Source organism: Bubalus kerabau, chromosome 2, assembly GCF_029407905.1.
Source record: "Bubalus kerabau isolate K-KA32 ecotype Philippines breed swamp buffalo chromosome 2, PCC_UOA_SB_1v2, whole genome shotgun sequence".
Classification (NCBI taxonomy): Eukaryota; Metazoa; Chordata; class Mammalia; order Artiodactyla; family Bovidae; genus Bubalus; species Bubalus kerabau.
In genome coordinates this window covers 172,881,947-172,903,608 of record NC_073625.1, presented here as the reverse complement: position 1 = coordinate 172,903,608, position 21,662 = coordinate 172,881,947, and the positions used below count along the sequence as shown (strand labels likewise).

Here is a 21,662-nt window from a genome sequence, read left to right as displayed (position 1 = left end):
ATCAAGATTGCCGGGAGAAACATCAATAACCTCAGATATGCAGATAACACCACCCTTATGGCAGAAAGTGAAGAGGAACTCAAAAGCCTCTTGATGATGGTGAAAGTGGAGAGTGAAAAAGTTGGCTTAAAGCTCAACATTCAGAAAACGAAGATCATGGCATCCGGTCCCATCGCTTCATGGGAAATAGATGGGGAAACAGTGGAAACAGTGTCAGACTTTATTTTTCTAGGCTCCAAAATCATTACACATGGTGACTGCAGCCATGAAATTAAAAGACGCTTACTCCTTGGAAGGAAAGTTATGACCAACCTAGACAGCATATTCAAAAGCAGAGACATTACTTTGCCAACAAAGGTCCGGCTAGTCAAGGCTATGGTTTTTCCAGTGGTCATGTATGGATGTGAGAGTTGGACTGTGAAGAAGGCTGAGCGCCGAAGAATTGATGCTTTTGAACTGCGGTGTTGGAGAAGACTCTTGAGAGTCCCTTGGACTGCAAGGACATCCAACCAGTCCATTCTGAAGATCAGCCCTGGGATTTCTTTGGAAGGAATGATGCTAAAGCTGAAAGTCCAGTACTTTGGCCACCTCATGGGAAGAGTTGACTCATTGGAAAAGACTCTGATGCTGGGAGGGATTGGGGGCAGGAGGAGAAGGGGACAACAGAGGATGAGATGGCTGGATGGCATCACTGACTCGATGGACGTGAGTCTGAGTGAACTCCGGGAGTTGGTGATGGACAGGGAGGCCTGGTGCGCTGCGATTCACGGGGTCGCAAAGAGTCGGACACGACTGAGCGACTGATCTGATCTGATTACTAAGTACAGTATTATTACTATTATTATTAATACTATGTTAGTATCATTATACAAACAGTATCATTATACTAACATAGTATTATTACCATTATTATTAATGGTTGTTTTAGGTAAGAATATGTCAAGAGTTTGGATAAAGGATAAAACAGATTTCCTGTAGTGGTTGTCAAGGTGTGGTATGGGGACCTCAGAGGTCCCTGAGACCCTTTCCAGAGCTTCAAACTATTTTTATAATAATATGAAAATGTTATTTGCTCTTTTCACTCTCTCTTTCTCATAAGTATAGAGAGAACAAAATGTTCATTAATATAATTTCACATTCTACAATTGCACTAACTTCAAAGAAAATACCATGTTTTAATGTTGTTTATCAAAAAATATCCACAATGATATGAAAAGGCTATTAAAATTTTCTTCCTTTTTTCCAACCATTCGTGTGAGGTCAGATTTTCTTCATGTATTTCAACCAAAACCATGTATTACAAGAGATGGATAGTAAGAAGCAGAGATGAGAATCTAGCTTCTTCTGTTAATCTAGAAGATGGAAAAGACTTGCAAAAATGTAGGGCAATGACATTCTTCTCACTAAATTTTTTCAAAAAGTCATTTTTAATTAACTACTTAAAATTATTTTATTTTTAATTTGGTAAATATGGATATAATACAAGTAAACAAAATTTCTTTGGGGTTCTCAAAAAAAAAGATGGATAGTTTCTGAGACCAAACAGTTTGACAGCTGCACTGTACGCCAAGACCCCTAGCCCTGCCATCACTCTGAAGAATCCTGCGAGGCGACCTGCTGCCCAAGTTCCTGTCAGTGTCATGAGGGCTCTGGTTATGCATAAATGGAAAAGTATTCATCTACGCTTCTCATAAAGTCAAAAATACCAGCTCCACTATATTATTTCCAGCCAAAGATTTTCAATTGATTCGTTGAAGCTCAGTGATCAATAACTTATGCAAACAGAAGAACAGTAGTTTACCATACCTGTGGCGTTCTCAGAAAGGAGAAATCTGGTTGTGGCATTCCAACAAGGGAACAAATTCGAGAAAGTTCAGTTACTGGTGTGGACATAGGAGGAATCTGGCCAGTAGGCCAGCACACACTGTCCATAGACTGAACATTATGGTACTCACTAGCACTGTGAGGCTTGTTCATATAAGATGCTACAAAAAAAGAGAAAAGGATGTATCTACATTAAATGATAATTCAAACTACGCAATTATGGCAGGGCTTTACAGAATAGCAAGTAAGACACAGAAAGTGAAAAGAGGAACATTTCCTATGAAGCAAATGTAAGAACTATTTAGTCTTGCCTAAAATAACTAGAACTAAATGAAGATTTTTATATGATTATAATTAATTACTGATATATAATTAAGATAAAGATTAAAAAATATAAGTTGATGACTGCCAAAAATTAACATCGTGAGAGATTAACACATTGTAGGCAAGATCTAAACAAGCAAAGGGCTTTCTTGAGCTGATTTATAATTAATTCTTAAGGTTTTTTTTCTTTAATTTTTATTGGAGTATAGTTGCTTTACAGTGTTGTGCTAGTTTCTGCTGTACAGTAAAATGAATCAGTTATATGTATACATATATTCACTCTTTTTTTTAGATTTGTTTCCATTTAGTCACCACAGATCACTGAGTAGAGTTCCTTGTGTTAAAATTCTTAAGTTTTGAGGCTTCAGCTTTGGTTTTCTCAAAATCCATCTTACTTTCTGAGCCACATGGATCAACGTTTTTTGCTCTAAAATAGTGCTTCTTGAATGTTTTTTCTGAAATCAAACCTTCCAAGTGCCTTTATATAGAATATGATTTTAAAAATTCTGAAAGATCACATTCTTGATAATCAAGAAACTCACCAACAGAACAAAAGCACACCCTAGTGGAGAATGAATCTAAACCTCTAACTATTATAGATTAAAAAATAAGTGGCCTGCCCAAAGTCATACATTAGTTCTGTTACATGGGCTGGGTTCTGAGCTCTTCATTCTAAGGTATATAATACTTTTTACTGTACTGAAATATAGTAAAAGTTACTTGTTTTTGACAGTGGGATCATACTTAGCTGATACTGTTTTAAAATTTTATTTTGCTCTATTTCAAGAATACATCTGTCACTATGATATATATTGTTTCCTGAGTTATTGGAATTTTAATTATTTATCCTGATACTCAGTAGATAAATGAAGCTAGGCTCTGATATTGTTCCAGATTTTGATCCTTAATAAATTCAAATTGCCTTATTTCAAAATGTTTTTTACCTGAGAAACTTTTGTCCCCACCTACCATTATTACTGGTGGACTTTTGAAGATAATTACAGAGACAAATATTAAGTATAGTGGACACAGAAGTAGGGGCAATGATCGACATCCAGTGAAGTCCAGCTGTGCCACATGTTCTGCTGTAGGTCACAGACTTATGGTGAGTGCCACTTTCCAATGTGTGCCTCCGCTAATTATTTTTAATTGATTTTACAGCTTCTTCTTTTTTATGTGAGTCAAGTTATTTTAACATGATACTAATATCAATTATTGGCACCTAGGATGTGTTAGACACAGTGCTAACTGCTTTATATATGTCATATAATTACTGCAACAGACATCTGCAATGTTATTTCATAGATAAAAGAAACGTTAAATAATATATTTAAATTACATAATAATTTTTAAATTATTGAGAAAAAGCTAAAATGTAAAAACTCTTCTAGGTTTGGAATCTACAGAATGAGTATCTGTTACAGTATAATTTAAGTAGGTACAAGAAGATAATTAGAGATCTACTGGTTACAGTTATTTAATACATTGTTATGTAATGACATAAGCATAAGAAAACACACTTATTACCCTTCATTATACTTAAAAAAATAAAAGCAGTTTTATCTTTAAAAATTCCAAGATTAAAAAACCAAATGAACTGAATTTTTGAAGTTGGCTATTAGCTCACTTAATTTCTTATTAAGTACTTAGCTTACTTACTCAATTTCTTATTTTGTTTAGGTTGTGAGGAAGATCCATATTCATCTCTTCTACTAGAGGAAACAGTGACTTCATTACCAAACTGTTTCATTTCATTCTTATGATCCATACTGTCAGAGCTGTCAATTTTTAGAATTTCTTTAAGCATCCGAGTTCCTTTCTGTTTTGAAAATGATTAGTGTGGAGATAGCGGGGGTAGAGAGAAAAGTTAAATTTAGAGTTACAGAGCTTACTGATCCTCCTTTTAATAAGTTCTATTGTTAAAAATTAAGACAATAACTACATTCAGATAAAGAATAAGGAAAATCAATAGAGTTGAAAAAAAATCCACATTTCCTGGCAAAGAAATAATAATTATCATTCCTGCTTAATTTCTGACCGAACAGTCTGGGAACAATGTTTGAAAACAAGGGAGCTATGGTGGCTAAATTGCCCAGGACAGCCCGGTTTTCCTCACAGGATGACAATAATATGCCTCACATCAGTCTGTGTAAGAGAAGGTGTCTTAACTGTTGCACAGGGTACGTATGGCCAACAATAATAAAATTACCATATTGTACAAGCTCCTACAAAATACAAACCATAGCAAATGACTGTGGTGACAAATGTTCTTCACTTGGAGGCTCTTCATGATGAGATGACTGTATTTCACTTTCTTTGGAGATATTCAAGGATGCTAAGAAGTTCTCGATTCCAGGATTAGGCTAAAAGAATAAATATTTTGTGCATGAAGTTTTGAAAGTACAAGGACCTGAAAATCACTAAGAGTTTTATGTACAAAAATGATCATTTAATTTTTCACTCACTCGTCTTTCCAAGTGTTAAAGTGTGGGAAGATAAACTGAATGAATGGTCTTTTACCTTATCAACACCACCTGGATAACCAGTCAGAACCTTTTGATTTTCTGAGACTTCTGAATTTTCATTTCTCTTCAGTAGCTTAATATTATATTTGGCAGGCACTCCAAATGCCTATAAAAGAGTAAGAATGGGTTATTGTGCAAATAAAATTACAGTTACTACTTAACAGTATTCTAAATAAATCACTGCAAACTTTTTGGAGTGTTATTTTTTCTTTTATATCATAAGAAAAAAGGGGGGCCCATAAACTTGATGAGGGAAAAAATTACATCTTAACCTCCATTAATTTCTAAATAAGATTTAGCATTCCCTTCAGTTATGAATGTAGGCAATAAACTATTAATACAATGGTGGTGATTCTAATGGCATTTCAATATAATTGGTTTTCTTTCAAATCTTATATATTTTATTGTAACATTAATACTATTATTCTCAGAAAGAATCCATACACTTCACCAAAGAGGCCCACAGCACTAAAGAGTTTATGATCTCCTTTTCTAGAAGAAAGCAAATTATAGCATAAGAATTTCAGAAGGAGAGGGCTTTGAAAGTCATGTAATTCAACCCTTTATTGGTATCTGAAAATTAATGGGTTCCATTACTGAGAACCTGTTATGTGCCAAGATATCTGCTAAGATATCTTTTATAAATATAGCTTATAAGAGATCTAACTTTTTAAAACACTTTGTTATAAAACATAATATGCATATAAAATGCACACATGTGAAGTATACACATGTGTACATGTGATTTAAAGTGTTTTTTATTATAAAATGTATATAGACTATCAATCAGCAGAAACTTTTAAAATAAAACATAAATGATCTCAGTTTCTCTTATTAACCTAACTCCACAGAATTAACTGTTAACTTTTCCATGTTGGTCTATATACTTTCATTGAATATACAAACATGCGTGCATGCTTAGTCGCTCAGTCATGTCCAACTCTTTGTGACCCCATGGACAGCAGCCCGTATTTCCAAATAGTTTATATATAAAATGTACACACACTCATATAAGTAGGCATGTTTGTAAGTACTTCTATAGGGCTTTCCTGGTAGCTCAGCTGGTAAAGAATTCCCATGGAGAGAGGAGCCTGAAGGGCTGCAGTTCATAGGGTAGCAAAGAGTCGGACAAGAGTGAGGGGCTAAGCACTAGCACCAGACTATATATAATGAATGAGAGGCACAAGTGATATATTTTAGTCTCCATTTTAAAGATGAAGAAACTGAGGCCGTGAGAAGTGCAGTGACTTGCTCAAGGCCACTGAACCATTAAACAGCAGAACCAGAATGTATCTCTAATTTCAAGTCTTGGACTCTAGTTGTGCAACCTCCCATCCAAGGGACTGAGAGGCTCAGCAACGCTCTTGCCACACACATTATGAATCAGGCTGAAAGGGCTGCAAATTTAAGGCAGATGCCACAGAGCCACCAATTCCAATAAAAAGTGGACTACTAGAAATTTGATTTTAAGAAGCTTACCTGCCTATTTGACATTTTTTGTGACCGACTCTCAGTTTTAGGACTCTTACACTCTTCTTTAACTAGACACAAGAAAACAAAAATTCTGTTAAATGAAATTTGTTCCATACCTATTAAATTTACCAAATATTTACCACAGCAAGGCACTGTGCTAAAGAATTCACTGAATTCCACGGAGGGAGACAAAGGCCCTGCTTTTGAAGAACTTGTAATCTAGATGAGGGGGAGAAAAGATACAGGCAACAACAAGGGAAAAAGAAAGGTGGCATCTAATTGAGTCTTGCAGAATGGCAAGTTTCCAAAGGGCAGAATAGGGGGCTAAGTATTCCAGCAAAGAAAGTAATAAGAGAAAAGACAAATAATAGGAGTAGCAGAAAGCAAGGAATATTTGTGCCACTCTAAATAGACAAGTTCTGCTGGAGGCTAAGAAGTATAATGCAGCTTAGTTGAACTAGAGGAGCAGGCTGCAGCCATAATCTGCCAAGGACTGAAGACTATGGAATTACACTGGAGGTAATGGGCATAATCACAGAAAAGTTTTGATCAGGTAGGAATCTGATCAGACTTGAGCTTAAAGAAAATTAAAATATAGCAGTGGTCTATTATATACAACGAGTTAGAGACCAATGAGGAAGCTATGTTAGTATTCTTGTTAAGGGGAAATTAGGAGAACAGAAAGAAAATGAAAAAGGATAGATTAGAAGAGGAAGGAGGGAAGGGAAAAAGGAAGAAGGAAAGAAAAGAAAGAAAGAAAAAAGGAGGAAGAAAGAGAGGGACACAAGAGGAAAGAGAGGATGAGGAAAGAAGTAGAAGGAAGGGATGGAAGGGAGGGAGGCGTTGGAATGAGAGAAAAGGGAAGCAAGGCACAAAGATGAGAAGGGAAGGGAGAACAGAGAGGGTAAAAGAAGAGAAGAAGCCAAGGAAGAATTCGTGCAAAAAAGGAGGAAAATTAAAAGTAATATGACATGATTCAACATTAAACCTTTGTTGAGACACACAAGAAAACTAATTGGAATTCCACATAATGTAAATGGCTTACACACTTTTATATAAAGAATAACTTGAAGAAAAAATCACAAACATTTTAATTAACTATAAAATCTTGAAGCTTTAATTATCAGATTTATGGGGACATGAATCTATATTTCGGAGAAGGCAATGGCACCCCACTCCAGTACTCTTGCCTGGAAAATCTCATGGATGGAGGAGCCTGGTAGGCTGCAGTCCATGGGGTCGCTAAGAGTCGGGCACGACTGGGCGACTTCACTTTCACTTTTCACTTTCATGCATTGGAGAAGGAAATGGCAACCCACTCCAGTGTTCTTGCCTGGAGAATCCCAGGGACGGCGGAGCCATCTATGAGGTCGCACAGAGTCAGACACGACTGAAGCGACTTAGCAGCAGCAGCAGAATCTATACTTAACTTAAAATGTAAAAGAAACAAAAATAACATATAGATATTTGGAGAAGGAAATGGCAACCCACTCCAGTACTCTTGCCTGGAAAATTCCATGGATGGGGGAGCCTGATAGGCTACAGTCCATGGGGTCACAAAGAGTCAGACACGACTGAGAGACTTCACTTTCTTTCTGTAATTCCTTTTGGAGAAGGAAATGGCAACCCACTCCAGTGTTCTTGCCTGGAGAATCCCATGGACAGAGGGACCTGGTGGGCTACGGTCTATGGGGTTGCAAAGAGTCGGACACGACTAAGCAACTAACACACACACACACACATTGGTGCAAAACAAAAACAAAAATCTGAACCAAAGTTATAAAACAAGAAAAGTTTTTTCAAAATAGTTTTTAGAAAAACATTTTATAAAGACTATTCTTAAACTATAGGAAATATATAAATACATAAAATACCATGTGCATATAAAATATAATCAATTAGACTCAGGACTCAGCACTTGGTATTTCCTCTGCTGGAAAGCTCTTCAGCAAGCTGATTCCATTTCCCTTTCATTTGGGTCTCTATTCAAATGTGTCCTTGGAGAGGTACTACTTGACTACCATATTTAAAACAGCATCTGCATCATTCAATCTTCTTACTCTGCTTTATTTTTCATCATAGATTTATCATTACTACAGATTATGGAATTTACTCTGCCTATTATTAGTCTCAACCTTAGAATATAAAGTCCATTAGGTCAGAAAACTTGTCTGACTTACCCCAGCACCTAAAACAATATCTTGCACATAATACAGCTGAATAAATAAATGAGTAACAAAAGAGTCACATTTTGAACATGAAGAGCAATTTGATACAATTTGGGAATACTGTGATCAAGAGAAGAGAAAAAGTAACTGTAAGATGAAGATTCTCATCTGTGTATCTGTACTCCCTACTGTGCCTAAAACACAGTGAACTACTGAAACAAATGAAGAGTCAAAATACATAAAATATGTTAGAGAATATTAACAACAAAATACTTGCACATATTCTTAACAAAAATCTGTAATATAATTTGAATTTATTTATCTATTTATTTTAAATTTTTTGGCCATGCCTTGTAGCATGTAAGATCTTAGGTTCCCCAACCAAAGACTAAACTTGTGCCCCTGCAGTGGAAGCATGACGTCTTAACCACTGGACTGCCAGGGAAGTCCCTGGAGTAATATAATAGGCTAGTGTTTATATACATAAAAAGGTAACTGGATTACTCTAAATAAAATTTAAATTTATCTCAAAATGTGGTTAGTGAGGTGACATCAGCAAAAATACTGAAGGATCTCTACAAATTCTTTTCTCCATAAAAGCAACAAGAAAATGAATATAAATTACCAGAATCCTAATTTTCAGAATGATAGAAATTAATCAAAGACTTGCAACAATCTGGGATGTATTTCTTCAAGAAAAAAGACTGAATCTAGTAAAAACAGTGAGTTTTGTGACATTTTAACTTGCCCTGCCCAGTTCCATCCCTTACTCTCCAGTTCCATGAAGCCTTGAAAAAAAAACAAACCAGGTAGTATATTTTTGGTGAAAATCCATAGCCTGGCTGCTACTTGAGATTAGAATGAGGCTAGAGTTCTTTCAAAGTGTTATTCCAACATTCTACGAGCCCAGTATTACCATGATACCAAAATTAAAGACATCAGAAGAAAATTACAAATGTCCTTTATGAATACAGATGCAGATCCTCAACAAAATACCAGTGAATAGAATCTTGTAGTGTATAAGGAGGATGATACACCAAGATCTAGTGGGATTCATTCCAGGTATGCAAGGTTGGTTCAACATATGAAAAACAATCAGTGAAAAAAAAAACACATCGAATGCATAAAGGACAGAATCCATGTGATCATCTCAAAAGTCAAAGACACAGCATGCGACAAAAACTAATATCCCTCCTAGGTTAAAAAAAAAATCAACAATCTAGGAATACAAAGAAACTTCTTCACCTTATAAAGGGCAGCTACCAAAACCCTACAGTTAACATTATATTTAATGATGAAAGACTGAAAGTTTACCCTTAAGATCAAGACAAGGATGCCTACCCTCACCACTTCTATTTGACTGGTGGTTTTAGCCACAACAATTAGGCAAGAAAAATAAACAGAAGGCACCCAGATTGTATAGGAAGAAGTAAAACTACATTTGCGGAAGCCACAAAAAACTAGGGCTAATAAATAAGTTCAACAAGGTGGAGGAATACAAGATCAATATACAAAAGTCAGTGTTATTTCTATAAATTGTAATGAACAATATGCTCCCAAAATTAAGGAAACAGCTCCACTGACAACTGTAATAAAATACTTATTAATAAATTTAACAAAAAATTCAAGACTTATACACTGAATACTATAAGACATCGTTGAAAGAAATAGAGAGGCTTATTGGGTAGTACTGATGACAATACTACCCCAAGTGGCCTACAGATTCAGTATAACCCCTATAAAAATCCCAGCTGCCATATTTGCAGAAATAGACAAGCTGATCCTAAAATTTATACGGAAGTGCAAGAGACCAGAACTTGACAAATAATCTTGAAAAACAAAGTTGGAGGATTCAAATTTTCCAATTTCAAAACTGATAACAAAACTATGGTAATGAAGATGATGTGTTGTGCACAAAAAGATGGAATATAGATCAGTGAAAGGCAATTAGAGACTAGAAATAAACCTATGCATCTATGGTCAACTGTTTTATGACAAGGGTGCCAAGACAATTCAATGGAGTGCAAAGAAAATTCAATGAGCAAAGAACAGTCTTTTAATAAATAGTGCTGGGACAACTAGATGTCTATATGCAGAAGAGTGAATATGGACTCACAACATATACGCACTTATTCAAAAACGGAAAAAAGACCTAAATGTTACAGCTAAAACTGTAATGCCCTTAGAAGAAAACACAGGTGTAAATTTTTGTGACCTTGAATTAGGTAATGGTTTCTTAGATGATACCTAAAGCACAAGCAACTAAAGAAAAATCAGAAATAGGTAAATTGGATTTGGTCAAAATTTAAAACTTTTGTGCTTCAAGGACACTGTAAAGAAAGTTAAAAGACAACCACAGAATGATAGCACATAGCTGTGAATCAAATATCTGAACAGCATATAGTATATAGAACATAAAAAGTACTTCATAGGATATGGAATATTAAAAGTACTCTTACAACTCAAGAACGAAAAGACAACCTAACTTTAAAAAATTTTATTTCCAAGCAATGTATTTTTAACTCGGATGCAAACAAACAAACAAAGAAGAGAGAGAGAGAGAGAGAGAGAGAATCCCTTCGGGACCAAAACTGTAAATCAAGGTAGGATTAGCTGATTTGTCCCTCTGGGCAGTGTTCCTGACCCGGTTTGATTTAAACTTTGGGTATTTGGCTCTTTCACTTTGCAGGTGGAGAACTGAAGGCTCGTAAGGGGCGTGGCATTTTCACATGGACATGACTTCTTAGGGGCGTGGTTTCCTAGGAGAGGTGACCTGAGGCTTTGAAGTCAACTGCCACAGTATGTGAAAGTGCAAGGTCATGGTTCTTATGTTCTCACACTAGTCCTCCCATTATTGTTATTACTACTATTGCTGCTGCTGTCATTAATAAAAGCACTGAGTGTTCCTGATGGAACCCAGAACCCAATGGCTGTTCCGAGGAGTCAATAAGGGCAGCTCAGCTGATTCAGTCTTTTCTGGGTACAAACACCCTTAAACTTGACCACTGTCCACTGAGGATGATGCTGTTGTTCCATCTTCCAGAAGAGAAGCCTGAGGCCCAGCATGGAGGAGCCCGGGCTTGGCCAGGATTTTTGAAAACCCAGGGGTACAAGGAGAGAGCAGGCTGCATCCCAATACACTCCTGCTCCTTCCAGAATTCAGGGTGGAATGGCCACAGGTCACCAAGGCTTGGCCATTGACACAGCTACTCCCTTGCCGGGCCTGCCACTGCTGGGGGCTGGGTACCAGGAGCAGCAGGGTACAGGCTGGCACACTTTCCCAGCTGGGTGTGTGCCTAACTGGGGTGCATGCTCCTTTCAGGGTACCCACACTTGCCTCCGGCCTACACCTTCTGGCCTGAGAGACACATAAGCCGTTACCCCACCCCCATCTTCCCCCAGACCCTGACAACCACAAATCCACTCTTTATCTCTGTGGATTTTCTTGTTCTGGACGTTTCGTAGAAATGGAATCACACATTCTATGGCCTTCTGTGTTTGGCTTTTCTCAGCTGCATTGTATCTGGGGGCTCATCTGCTTTGCAGGGTGTGTCACCGCCAAAGTTTGAATTTGTACTGCCTGCCCTGTGTCCCTGGGACCCCAGCAGCATAGCACCTTCCCAAAGCCTAGGATCTGGAGAGGCACCCCACCACACCCCTGGCATGGAGCGTGGTGTGGCACATACACCCTGGGCCCAGTGGCTACTCGCACACCTGGCCCTCTAACCTCCGCCCAGAACCCTTTGTCCTTCCCTTTCTGCAAGCTAACACTCACACACCCTCTTGGCCTCTTCTCACCTGCCTCCTCCTCAGGGAAGCCCTCCATGCAGGCATGGACCCCTGAAAGCTTGTCTCTTGGCTCCGTCCACTTCCCCCACCTCGCCCCTATCTTGTAGGGTTTGGAATGACACTTCATCCTGCCACCCTCTGTGCCTTATCTGTCTCCTGGGTTAGGCTGCAGATTCAAGTGGCCTGGGTGTGTGTGTTAGTCACTCGGCTTCTCTGTCCATGGAATTCTCCAGGCAAGAATATTGGAGTGGGTTGCCATTTCCTCCCCCCATGAAGACAACCTAATTTTAAAATGAGCAAAGGATTTGAATGTTTCTCTAAAGAAGATAAATAAACAGCCAATAAACACATGAAAACATGTTCAGCACTATTAATTATTAACGAATTAGAAATGAAAACCACAAGGAGACTCCACTTTACATTTACTAGGATGACTATAACAAAAAAGTTGGATAACAACACTCCATCACAAGTGTTATGGAGGATGTGAAGAAATTGGACTGTCATATATTGCTGGTGGGAATGTAAAATGGTCCAGCCATTTTGGAATACAGTGTGGTAGTTCCACAAAAAGTTAGGCATAGAGTTAACTCAGTTAACTCAGTAAATAAATAAAAGACTCAGTTATTCCTTTAATTCATATATACTCAAGAGACCTGCAACCATATGTTCACACAAAAGTGAAGTCACTCAGTCGTGTCCGACTCTTTGCAACCCCATGAACTGTAGCCCACCAGGCTCCTCCATCCATGGGATTTTCCAGGCAAGAGTACTGGAGTGGGTTGCCATTTCCTTCTCCAGAGGATCTTCCCGACCCAGGGATCGAACCTGAGTCTCCTGCATTGTAGGCCGATGCTTTACTGTCTGTGCCACCAGGGTTTTCACACAAAAATTTGTACGTAAATATCCACAGTAGCTGCCGTCTATGGGGTTGCACAGAATCTGACACGACTGAAGTGACTTAACAGCAGTAGCAGTAGCAGCAGCATTATTTATTATAACACAAAAGTGCAAATGACCCAAATATCCATCAATGGGAGGATGGATAAACAAAATGTTGTATTCATATAATAGAAAATTGTTCAGTCCTAAAAAGGAATGAAGTACTGATATATGCTTCAACATGGATGAAGCTTGAAAAGATTACACCGAGTGAGTGGAGTCGGTCTCAAAGATCACGTATTTTATGTTTCTATTTATAGGAAATGTCCAGAACAGGTCAATCCACAGAGGCAGAAGTAAGTTAGCAGTTGCCAGGGATAGGGGAATGATGACTAGTAAGTACAGACTAATGAGTATGACTACTAATAAGTATGATATTTCTTTTTGGGGTGATGAAAATGTTCTAAATTTAGATACTAGCATTGGTTGTACAACTTTGTGAAAACACTAAAAAAACACTGATTGAACAATAAAAGGATGAATTTTATGATATGTGAATTATAACAATAAAGCTGTTAATTTATAAAAATAAAAGGAAGCACTTAGCACCATATGTATACTTTCTAACTGATAACTTACATTTTCTGTGAGGCTCATGTTTTCTCGGCTTAACGCTGTTGTCAATAAAGCCCGTTTTATGATGTTGAGTTACTTGACTTATTTCTTGAGGTAGAACTGCACCCTGAAAGTTAAAATTCTTATAAATGATCTAAATAAACTGTTAATATTAAAACTACTTCTCTTTCTCAATGCTTAATAGTTAACTTTTTTATTTTTTTGTAAAAATTATAGACTTCACTAGAAAAAGATTTAAGGAATTCAGAAAAGTAAAGAGAATTTAAGAAAACCATTCAAATTCTACCACCCTTGAAATAACTATTATTGACATTATGATCATCACTCCAGATACTTCTCTATGCACTAGATAGCAAGGTATAGAGAAAACAATCACTTTACAAAAATGCTTTCAACAGAAAGAATTAAGTTTAATTTTGTTTGAAGTTAATACAGAAACTAAAGATTAAATTTTAGTTGAATGTTTCTTCACAACAGAAATATCAGCCTCTAAAGATCTTTCTAAATTTGCTTCAAAGTAACCCTACCTCTAGAGCATGTGAGATGGGAAATGAGTAGGTATTAAGAAGAGAGAACTGGACATGTTCAAGGTAAAGGATGAGTACTATTCTTTTGACTTCATTACTTTAAATATTTCCATTAATGAATTGTTAAAAATTTATTATTCCTGCCCCTATGTTATAAAAGTTGAGGATATCAGTTCTTTCACATCCCTTCCTTCAGCACCTGATCTTTATTAATTAATATTTATGTTGTCAAGGTATCCAAGTGCTGGAAGACTACTACTACCAGATAGCAAGACTGATTGTAAAGCTACTGTAACTGAGACAGCACATGAATGGACAAAATTAGCAAAATGACATATGAGTAAGTTTCACATAAAGATCATATCTGATCTTTTTGCTTTCTGATAGGGAGAAGAGGCATGAAGGCAAAAAGAGACAGATAACTTGCCATAGCTGAAGTGGGAGACAGAAGCAGAGTGGAGGCTGGAGATGTTCAATATAAATTAATCTCTCTATAATGATTAATTTTGCTTCTGGTGGACCCTATTTATTTTCTTCTGAGCACAGATGAATGAACACAGGGTATGAGCAAAGGCATCTCATGTTCTAGTTGGCAGCGGACGTGCTCCAAAACAGCTGTGATATGCACCAAAGTGTGAAGGAAGGTCTAGTGAGCTCACATGCACAGGAGCATTTAGGGTTCTTTAGTCTTTAAGACTAAGGAAAGAGCCAAGAGATTTCCATCTGCACAGCACAATGGCTAGTGGGGATTTGGGCTAAAGCAGTTCATTTGAGAGGATTCTGATGCTAAAACAGGGAATCAAAACATCAGGATACAAATATTGTGTGTCTATTATGTGCCAGGCATAGTAAGATGTACTTTGCATCCATTATCTTAACATCATTATAATAATGCTACAATCATAAAAATGCTATGGTGTAGTCAGATTCCATGTTACAGATGACAGAACTGAGGCTCAAAATGATAATGGTTATAGGACTAAACAATAGGAGAGCTGACATCTGAGCCCTAACTCTAAAACCCATGTTCACAGTATGATTTCAGAGAAAAAGTGCCATAACTTTAATAAGAAAGAAAATATTCCACTTTTAACTATAGTTTTTTGAATTATTCTGTTTGATGTATACATGTCAATTTATGTTAGTTGTATTGTTATATTCTGCCAATAAAGATTGCATTTCTTAAAAGACTTTTTAAAAAAGCAGTTTTATCAGATCAGATCAGATCAGATCAGTCGCTCAGTCATGTCCGACTCTTTATCAACAGGTTCACAATAATACTGAGAGGAAGGTACAAAGATTCCCCTATTCCCCCTACCCCCACCTCCATACATGCACAGCCTTCCCCATTATCATCATCTCCCACTGGAGTAGGGCATTTGTGACAACGGATGAACCTACACTGACACATAACTGCTACTTAAAGTCCATATTTTACATTGGTTCCACTCTCGTTGTTATATATTCTGTGGGTCTGGACAAATGTGTAATGACATGTATCTACCATTATACAGAATATATTCATTGCTCCAAAAATCTGTGCTCCATCTATTTTCTCTCCCTTTCCCAATAATCCCTGGCAACCACTGATATTTTTACTGTCTCTATGGTTTTGCCTTTCCCAGAAGCTTGAATACCTTAAAAAAAAAATCATGTTGAGTTCTCTAGAATTTGCTTATTAGATGAATACCACCAGGCTGCTTATTAATGCTTCATGGATATAAGGGTTATATGTGGTAGCTCATAATTCTTAGAATATAAAGTAGAAAAAACATGGGAGTGTTCAGCTGATATGAATAATGAAATAGCACCTTAATAACAGGAGATGCATACAGAAGATTCTATGGAAATACAAAATATCAAGTGTTGCTGCTGCTGCTGCTGCTGCTGCTAAGTCGCTTCAGTCGTGTCCGACTCTGTGCGACCCCATAGACGGCAGCCCACCAGGCTCCCCCGTCCCTGGGATTCTCCAGGCAAGAACACTGGAGTGGGTTGCCATTTCCTTCTCCAATGCATGAAAGTGAAAAGTGAAAGTGAAGTCGCTCAGTCGTGTCCGACTCTTAGCGACCCCATGGACTGCAGCCTACCAGGCTCCTCCATCCATGGGATTTTCCAGGCAAGAGTACTGGAGTGGGGTGCCATTGCCTTCTCCGGTATCAAGTGTTGAGTTCCATCTAAAGGAAATTGGTGATAATATGCCAGTAGACCTTTTGGCAGTGAGAGAGGAAAGAGAAGGAAGGAACAATGCAAACATATAACCTGAAATGGAAATTATCTGTTTATGGGAGAGGGAAAATAAGATCAATTTGACTGGAAGAGAGCATTTTACCAAACAGCTGGACATACTTTATATAAGAACTGTACAGGGTTGGATTATAGAAGACTAGATATTAGTTTGAGTTGAGGCTGAACTCCAGTAGTTTTAAGCAGGGAGCCCTATACATTCTAGAACATTTGAATAACACTGTTTTACGGTTTGAAAAGACCTCAGAGTTCATATAAGTCCAATGCCTTAATTTTATACCTGAGGCCAAAGAAGCCCAGGGAAATTAGATTTATGCAATTTGAGGCACAAAACCTGATTTCCTAATTTTGAGTCTAATACCAGATTTATCTTCACTATACTGCCTCAGGGTATAAAGTGAGTTCAAAACCAGGAGTCTTGGACTTCCCTACGGGCATAGTGGATAGGAACCTGCCTGTCAACGTAGAGGTCACGGGTTCAATCCCTGGTCTCATGCCGTGGAGCAACTAAGCCCATGTGCCACAACTACTGAGCCTGAGAAGCCACAGCAATGAGAAGCCCACACACCACAACTAGAGGATAGGCCCCTTCACTACAACTAGAGAAGGCCCATGCAAAAGGACGAAGACCCAACGCAGCCAAAAAAAAATAAAAATTATAAAAAAAACCCAGGAGTTCTTATTAACTAGATACTTGGCTCAATTATGCTATGGGGACAACACAGGTGAAAAGATCTTTAGGAAAGATTGTGTAGGTAGTACTACATAAGAAGAGCTGCTGCTGCTGCTAAGTTGCATCAGTTGTGTCCGAATCTGTGCGACCCCATAGACGGCAGCCCACCAGGCTCCCCCGTCCCTGGGATTCTCCAGGCAAGAACACTGGAGTGGGCTGCCATTGCCTTCTCCAATGCATGAAAGTGAAAAGTGAAAGTGAAGTCGCTCAGTCGTGTCCGACTCTTCACGACCCCATGGACTGAAGCCTACCAGGCTCCTCCGCCCATGGGATTTTCCAGGCAAGAGTACTGGAGTGGGGTGCCATTGCCTTCTCCGAAGAAGGGCTAGAAAGACATAACAAACAGGAAGCACAGATAGGAGGTTTACCTAGGGCTAGGGGCACAATTTAAGGTCCGGTTGTAAAAACTGAGAAGGGGCAAAAAGATTTGGGATCTCAATGCAAAAAATATTAGAAAGAAGCAAAAACTTTTAACTTTATCCTTTCCAGATTATATGCCTTGGGTAAATTATTATGCTGGAAATAAGGATAGAAGAGGTTTTAGGTGAGGTCAGTTGTGAGATATCTTGAAGTTGAGGTGATGGTGTAGCATCCATCTATACTTGTCTTCTAGAAAGTGGAGATACTGGGTTGATCTTGATTGAAAGGTTGGAATCAGAGACACAGACCGAGTGGTAATTAGTAGAGAAGTAAGAGTCACCGTTAAGCAATGAGACAACAAGGAAAACAAAATCTGTTGTGTTTTGGGAACAGTCCCCAATGAAAGGTTGAAAGCACAGAGGTTAACAAAGAACTTGAACACATAGGGAAGGGAAAGAGGAGATTCAGGGTAATGTTTTCTCTTAGAGCAGAACTCCTTGAAAGAACTACCTATATTTGCTTCCTCCAATTTCTCTCTTCCTCTTCTCTCTTAAACCCAATCTTATCAGTATTTTACTCCTATCATTCAACTGAAACTGCTCTTGTCAAGGTTCCCAATGGCTTTCATGTGTTAAATTCTGTATGTAGTCAATTCTTAGCTTTTATCTTAACTGATTCATCTACAGCATTTGACACAGTTGATTACTCTATTCTAACATCTATTCTTCACTTGGCATGTAGAAACCACCCTTCCCTGGTTTCCTTCCTGTCTCATGGGCCATTCCTTCTCAGGAATGGCCTTCTCTTTAGTCCTTCTTTTTAGTCTCTCCAACACTTGAAGGATGGAATGCTCTAAGGTTAAGTTACTGAACCCTTTTTCTATCTATAACCAAGAAAGTGGATGTAGATAACATATCTATCTATCTATCTTGGGTATATTTAAATATATATATATGCATATATATTCACATCTGCACATACATATACACAAACATAAAATGATTCCAAATTTCAAATTTATCTCTCCGGCCTGGACAACATTTATGACCTTCAGAATCAAATGTCCAATTCTACATCTCCACTCAGATATATAACTCTGATATCTCTTCTTAATGTTTAACATACATCTCAAACTTACCAAAACTGAACTCCTGATATTCCCCCACAGATCTACCAGACCGCAATCTTTCCCATCTTAGTTAACAGCCCATCTATCCTTTTAGTTACTCAGACCTGAAGAGTTATATCCTTTAATACATTATTTCTCTTTTACCCCATATCCATTTCATCATCAGCTGGAAATCCCTTGCAATATGTTAAGAATTTGACTACTTTTCACAGGGTCCTACTATCCTGATCCAAGTCAATAGCAACTCAATCTTGATGATTTCAGTAGTTTCTGAACTAATCTGTTTCCACCTTGGGTCCTCTATATTCTATTCTCAAGGTAGCAGGCAGAGTGATGGAATTAAAATATAAGTCAAATCATGTCACTCTGCTGTGCAAAACCCTCTACTGATTCCTTATCTCACTGAGTAAAAGCCAATGTCCTTATCATGATCCAGAAGGACCTACTAGTATCTATCTGTTACCTCTCTAATTACATTTCCTACAACTCACCGTACTGATTCAGACACATGGTCTGCTTCCTTGTGTATGTCAGAGACCATCACTCCCAACAGAAACTTTGACTTCGTCTGGAATACTCTCTCCTCAGATATCTGTATATCCTCTTCTTCATTTCATTCAAATCTTTGCCCAAATGTTACTGGAACATTCCATTTAAAAAATTACAAAACCTTGCCTGCCCTCTCCACTAAATTCCCTATCCTGCTTCCCTACAATTTTTCTCAAACTTATATTATCATCTAATAGCATTTATTTTCTTTTGTCTTATTTATTATCCTTTTCTCCCTACAATACTAATTGTATGTGAGTCCGGATTTTTGTTTTGTTTACAGCTGTATTCTTGGTGCATAGAACAATGCCTGGCACATGGTAGGCACTTAATATGCTGAATGAATGAGAGAATGATTTTAAAAAGCACTCCTGAAGAATGAGTGGTTAGCAGTATTAAATAAACAGAGGAATAAAGCGTTTAAAAATCTAGATATGGGTTACATTTATGTAGAAAGCATTTATGAATGTCTAAGGAAAACTTAAAATACAGCATATTGGCAGAGGTGACTTGTGCACTGTCACTCTCAGCTTTTTTTTAATTTTAGATTTTTTCCCCCATTTTATTATTTATTTATTTAAAAATTGAAGTATAGCTGACTTAAAATGTTGTTGTCACTCTCATTTTTATTTTAATTTCACCATCATTGCCTTTGCTATTTTAATGGAACCCCACTCCAATACTCTTGCCTGGAAAATCCCATGGACACAGGAGCATGGTGGGCTGCAGTCCATGGGATCACTAAGAGTCGGACACGACTGAGCGACTTCACTTTCACTTTTCACTTTCATGCATTGGAGAAGGCAATGGCAACCCACTCCAGTGTTCTTGCCTGGAGAATCCCAGGGACAGCAGAGCCTGGTGGGCTGCCGTCTATGGGGTCGCACAGAGTCAGACACGACTGAAGTGACTTAGCAGCAGCAGCAGCAGCACTGATAATGCTATCATTACTGAAGGTATTAGAATAAATTAGGCCCTCATGGTGCAGGCCACTGGTTTATAAACTTGAGAGGACATTCCTTTTTGACTGAAGCTGAGAAGAAGGTAACTAGCAAAAAATGTAATAGGAATTTGTTTCTTTTCATCTTCCTTTGTTTGGTGACTGAGTCTACTCTTTTAGCAGAATTTCTTTCCTCTTCTTAATCTTGATCAAGGATTTGCTCATTCATATTTAAGACAACCAACTGCCAGCATAAAGCTATACATTCAAGTAGAAGTGAATAAGTTAATGCATACCATTAAAGCCTTTATTAAATTTAAAATATAGTTATTATGATTTGTAAACAACTAGAAAAAAATCCAAAACTGATTTAAAATAAAAATTTTCTATAGTCTTACTCATTGGTCCAAAAACATACGTGGTTGAAGAGAACTATGAAAATTTAAGATCCAAAGTGTTATTTCTCTTTTATGAGATTTCAGAAGAAAAACTAATCACTGCATACCTAAAAGAGAAATATAAAATAAATTAAAAATAAATGAAATGTCCATTAAGCAAGGTATACTAACCTTCTCTTGTAGCAGTGGCTGAAAGTGTTGAACCTTTCCAGATCCCTGTAAGGACTGCCAAATGTTACAAAATTCATCATCATCTCTAGCAGGTACCTGGGGAAGTACAAAAAACTTCTTAAGGAAAACTGAAACATAAATATGCACCAAAAAAACCAGTAGTTACCTACAAGATTTGAGGATTTTTGCTTGTTTCCTTTGTTATCATCTACTTACCTGTTTCCTTAATTAGTCTATAATAAACCTGTTATTTGGATTTAAAAGTCTCATTAAAATTTTAGACCATGAAATTAAATCAAGTATCTCACATAAAACAATTCAAGTTTTGCCCTCAGGGAAATGAAATAAAGGAAATCACACATGAGTTATATGGTGGGCATTTGAAAACTGCTTTTGAAAAACATGATATAGTCCCCTCCTTTTTACCCTTCCAATTAATGCCATTTCGTAGGGGATAACATAGATCATTTGGATGATATAATTCAAAATATAAGAGTTAATCCATGAAGTAAATGTATAAAGAGAAAACAGCTATTTTCAAGCTCATTATTTAAATAAAAATCTTACTTGAGTAGGAACAAAAAGTGATTGAGGGGAATGGTTCAGGCCTCCCAAATGCCCAGATGAAACTGATGAATTTGAGCTATAGTGATTCACAGCTGGCTGTGGTTTCACAATGGCTGTCAACTTCTGATTTCCAGTCTCAGAGCGACTCCCATGAGAAAGGTTCACCAAGGCACTTGTTGGCAGTCGATAACCTCTACCAGGTGAGCACCTAAAAGTAAAAAGTTGTAACAGGGTAAGAGGGAACTAAAACTAAATGTGCTAGGGAGAAGAATCAAATAATTTTGGGTAGACTGTTCATAATTTAATTAATAAATATTATTTTTATTTTCAATTAATTAATTGATTTATGGCTGCACCAGGTCTTCATTGCTGCGTGGCTTTCTCTAGTTGTGGCAAGCAGGGGCTACCCTCTAGTTGGGCGGT

At 37.5% G+C, this 21,662-nt stretch overlaps 1 protein-coding gene across 6 annotated transcripts in view; it reads right to left on the bottom strand.

The window, feature by feature from the left end:
• XRN1 (5'-3' exoribonuclease 1) overlaps nt 1-21,662 on the bottom strand; it is a 114,892-nt gene that overhangs the window by 14,646 nt on the left and 78,584 nt on the right. For all 6 annotated transcript variants that reach the window (XM_055569453.1, XM_055569455.1, XM_055569454.1 and 3 more), the window contains 8 exons: nt 21,240-21,447; nt 20,673-20,768; nt 13,625-13,727; nt 6,153-6,214; nt 4,669-4,779; nt 4,389-4,511; nt 3,808-3,967; nt 1,807-1,985 (listed from right to left, as the gene is read on the bottom strand). In XM_055569453.1, the coding sequence (XP_055425428.1) occupies nt 1,807-1,985; nt 3,808-3,967; nt 4,389-4,511; nt 4,669-4,779; nt 6,153-6,214; nt 13,625-13,727; nt 20,673-20,768; nt 21,240-21,447 (1,042 nt within the window). The remainder of the gene's footprint in view (nt 1-1,806; nt 1,986-3,807; nt 3,968-4,388; nt 4,512-4,668; nt 4,780-6,152; nt 6,215-13,624; nt 13,728-20,672; nt 20,769-21,239; nt 21,448-21,662) is intronic.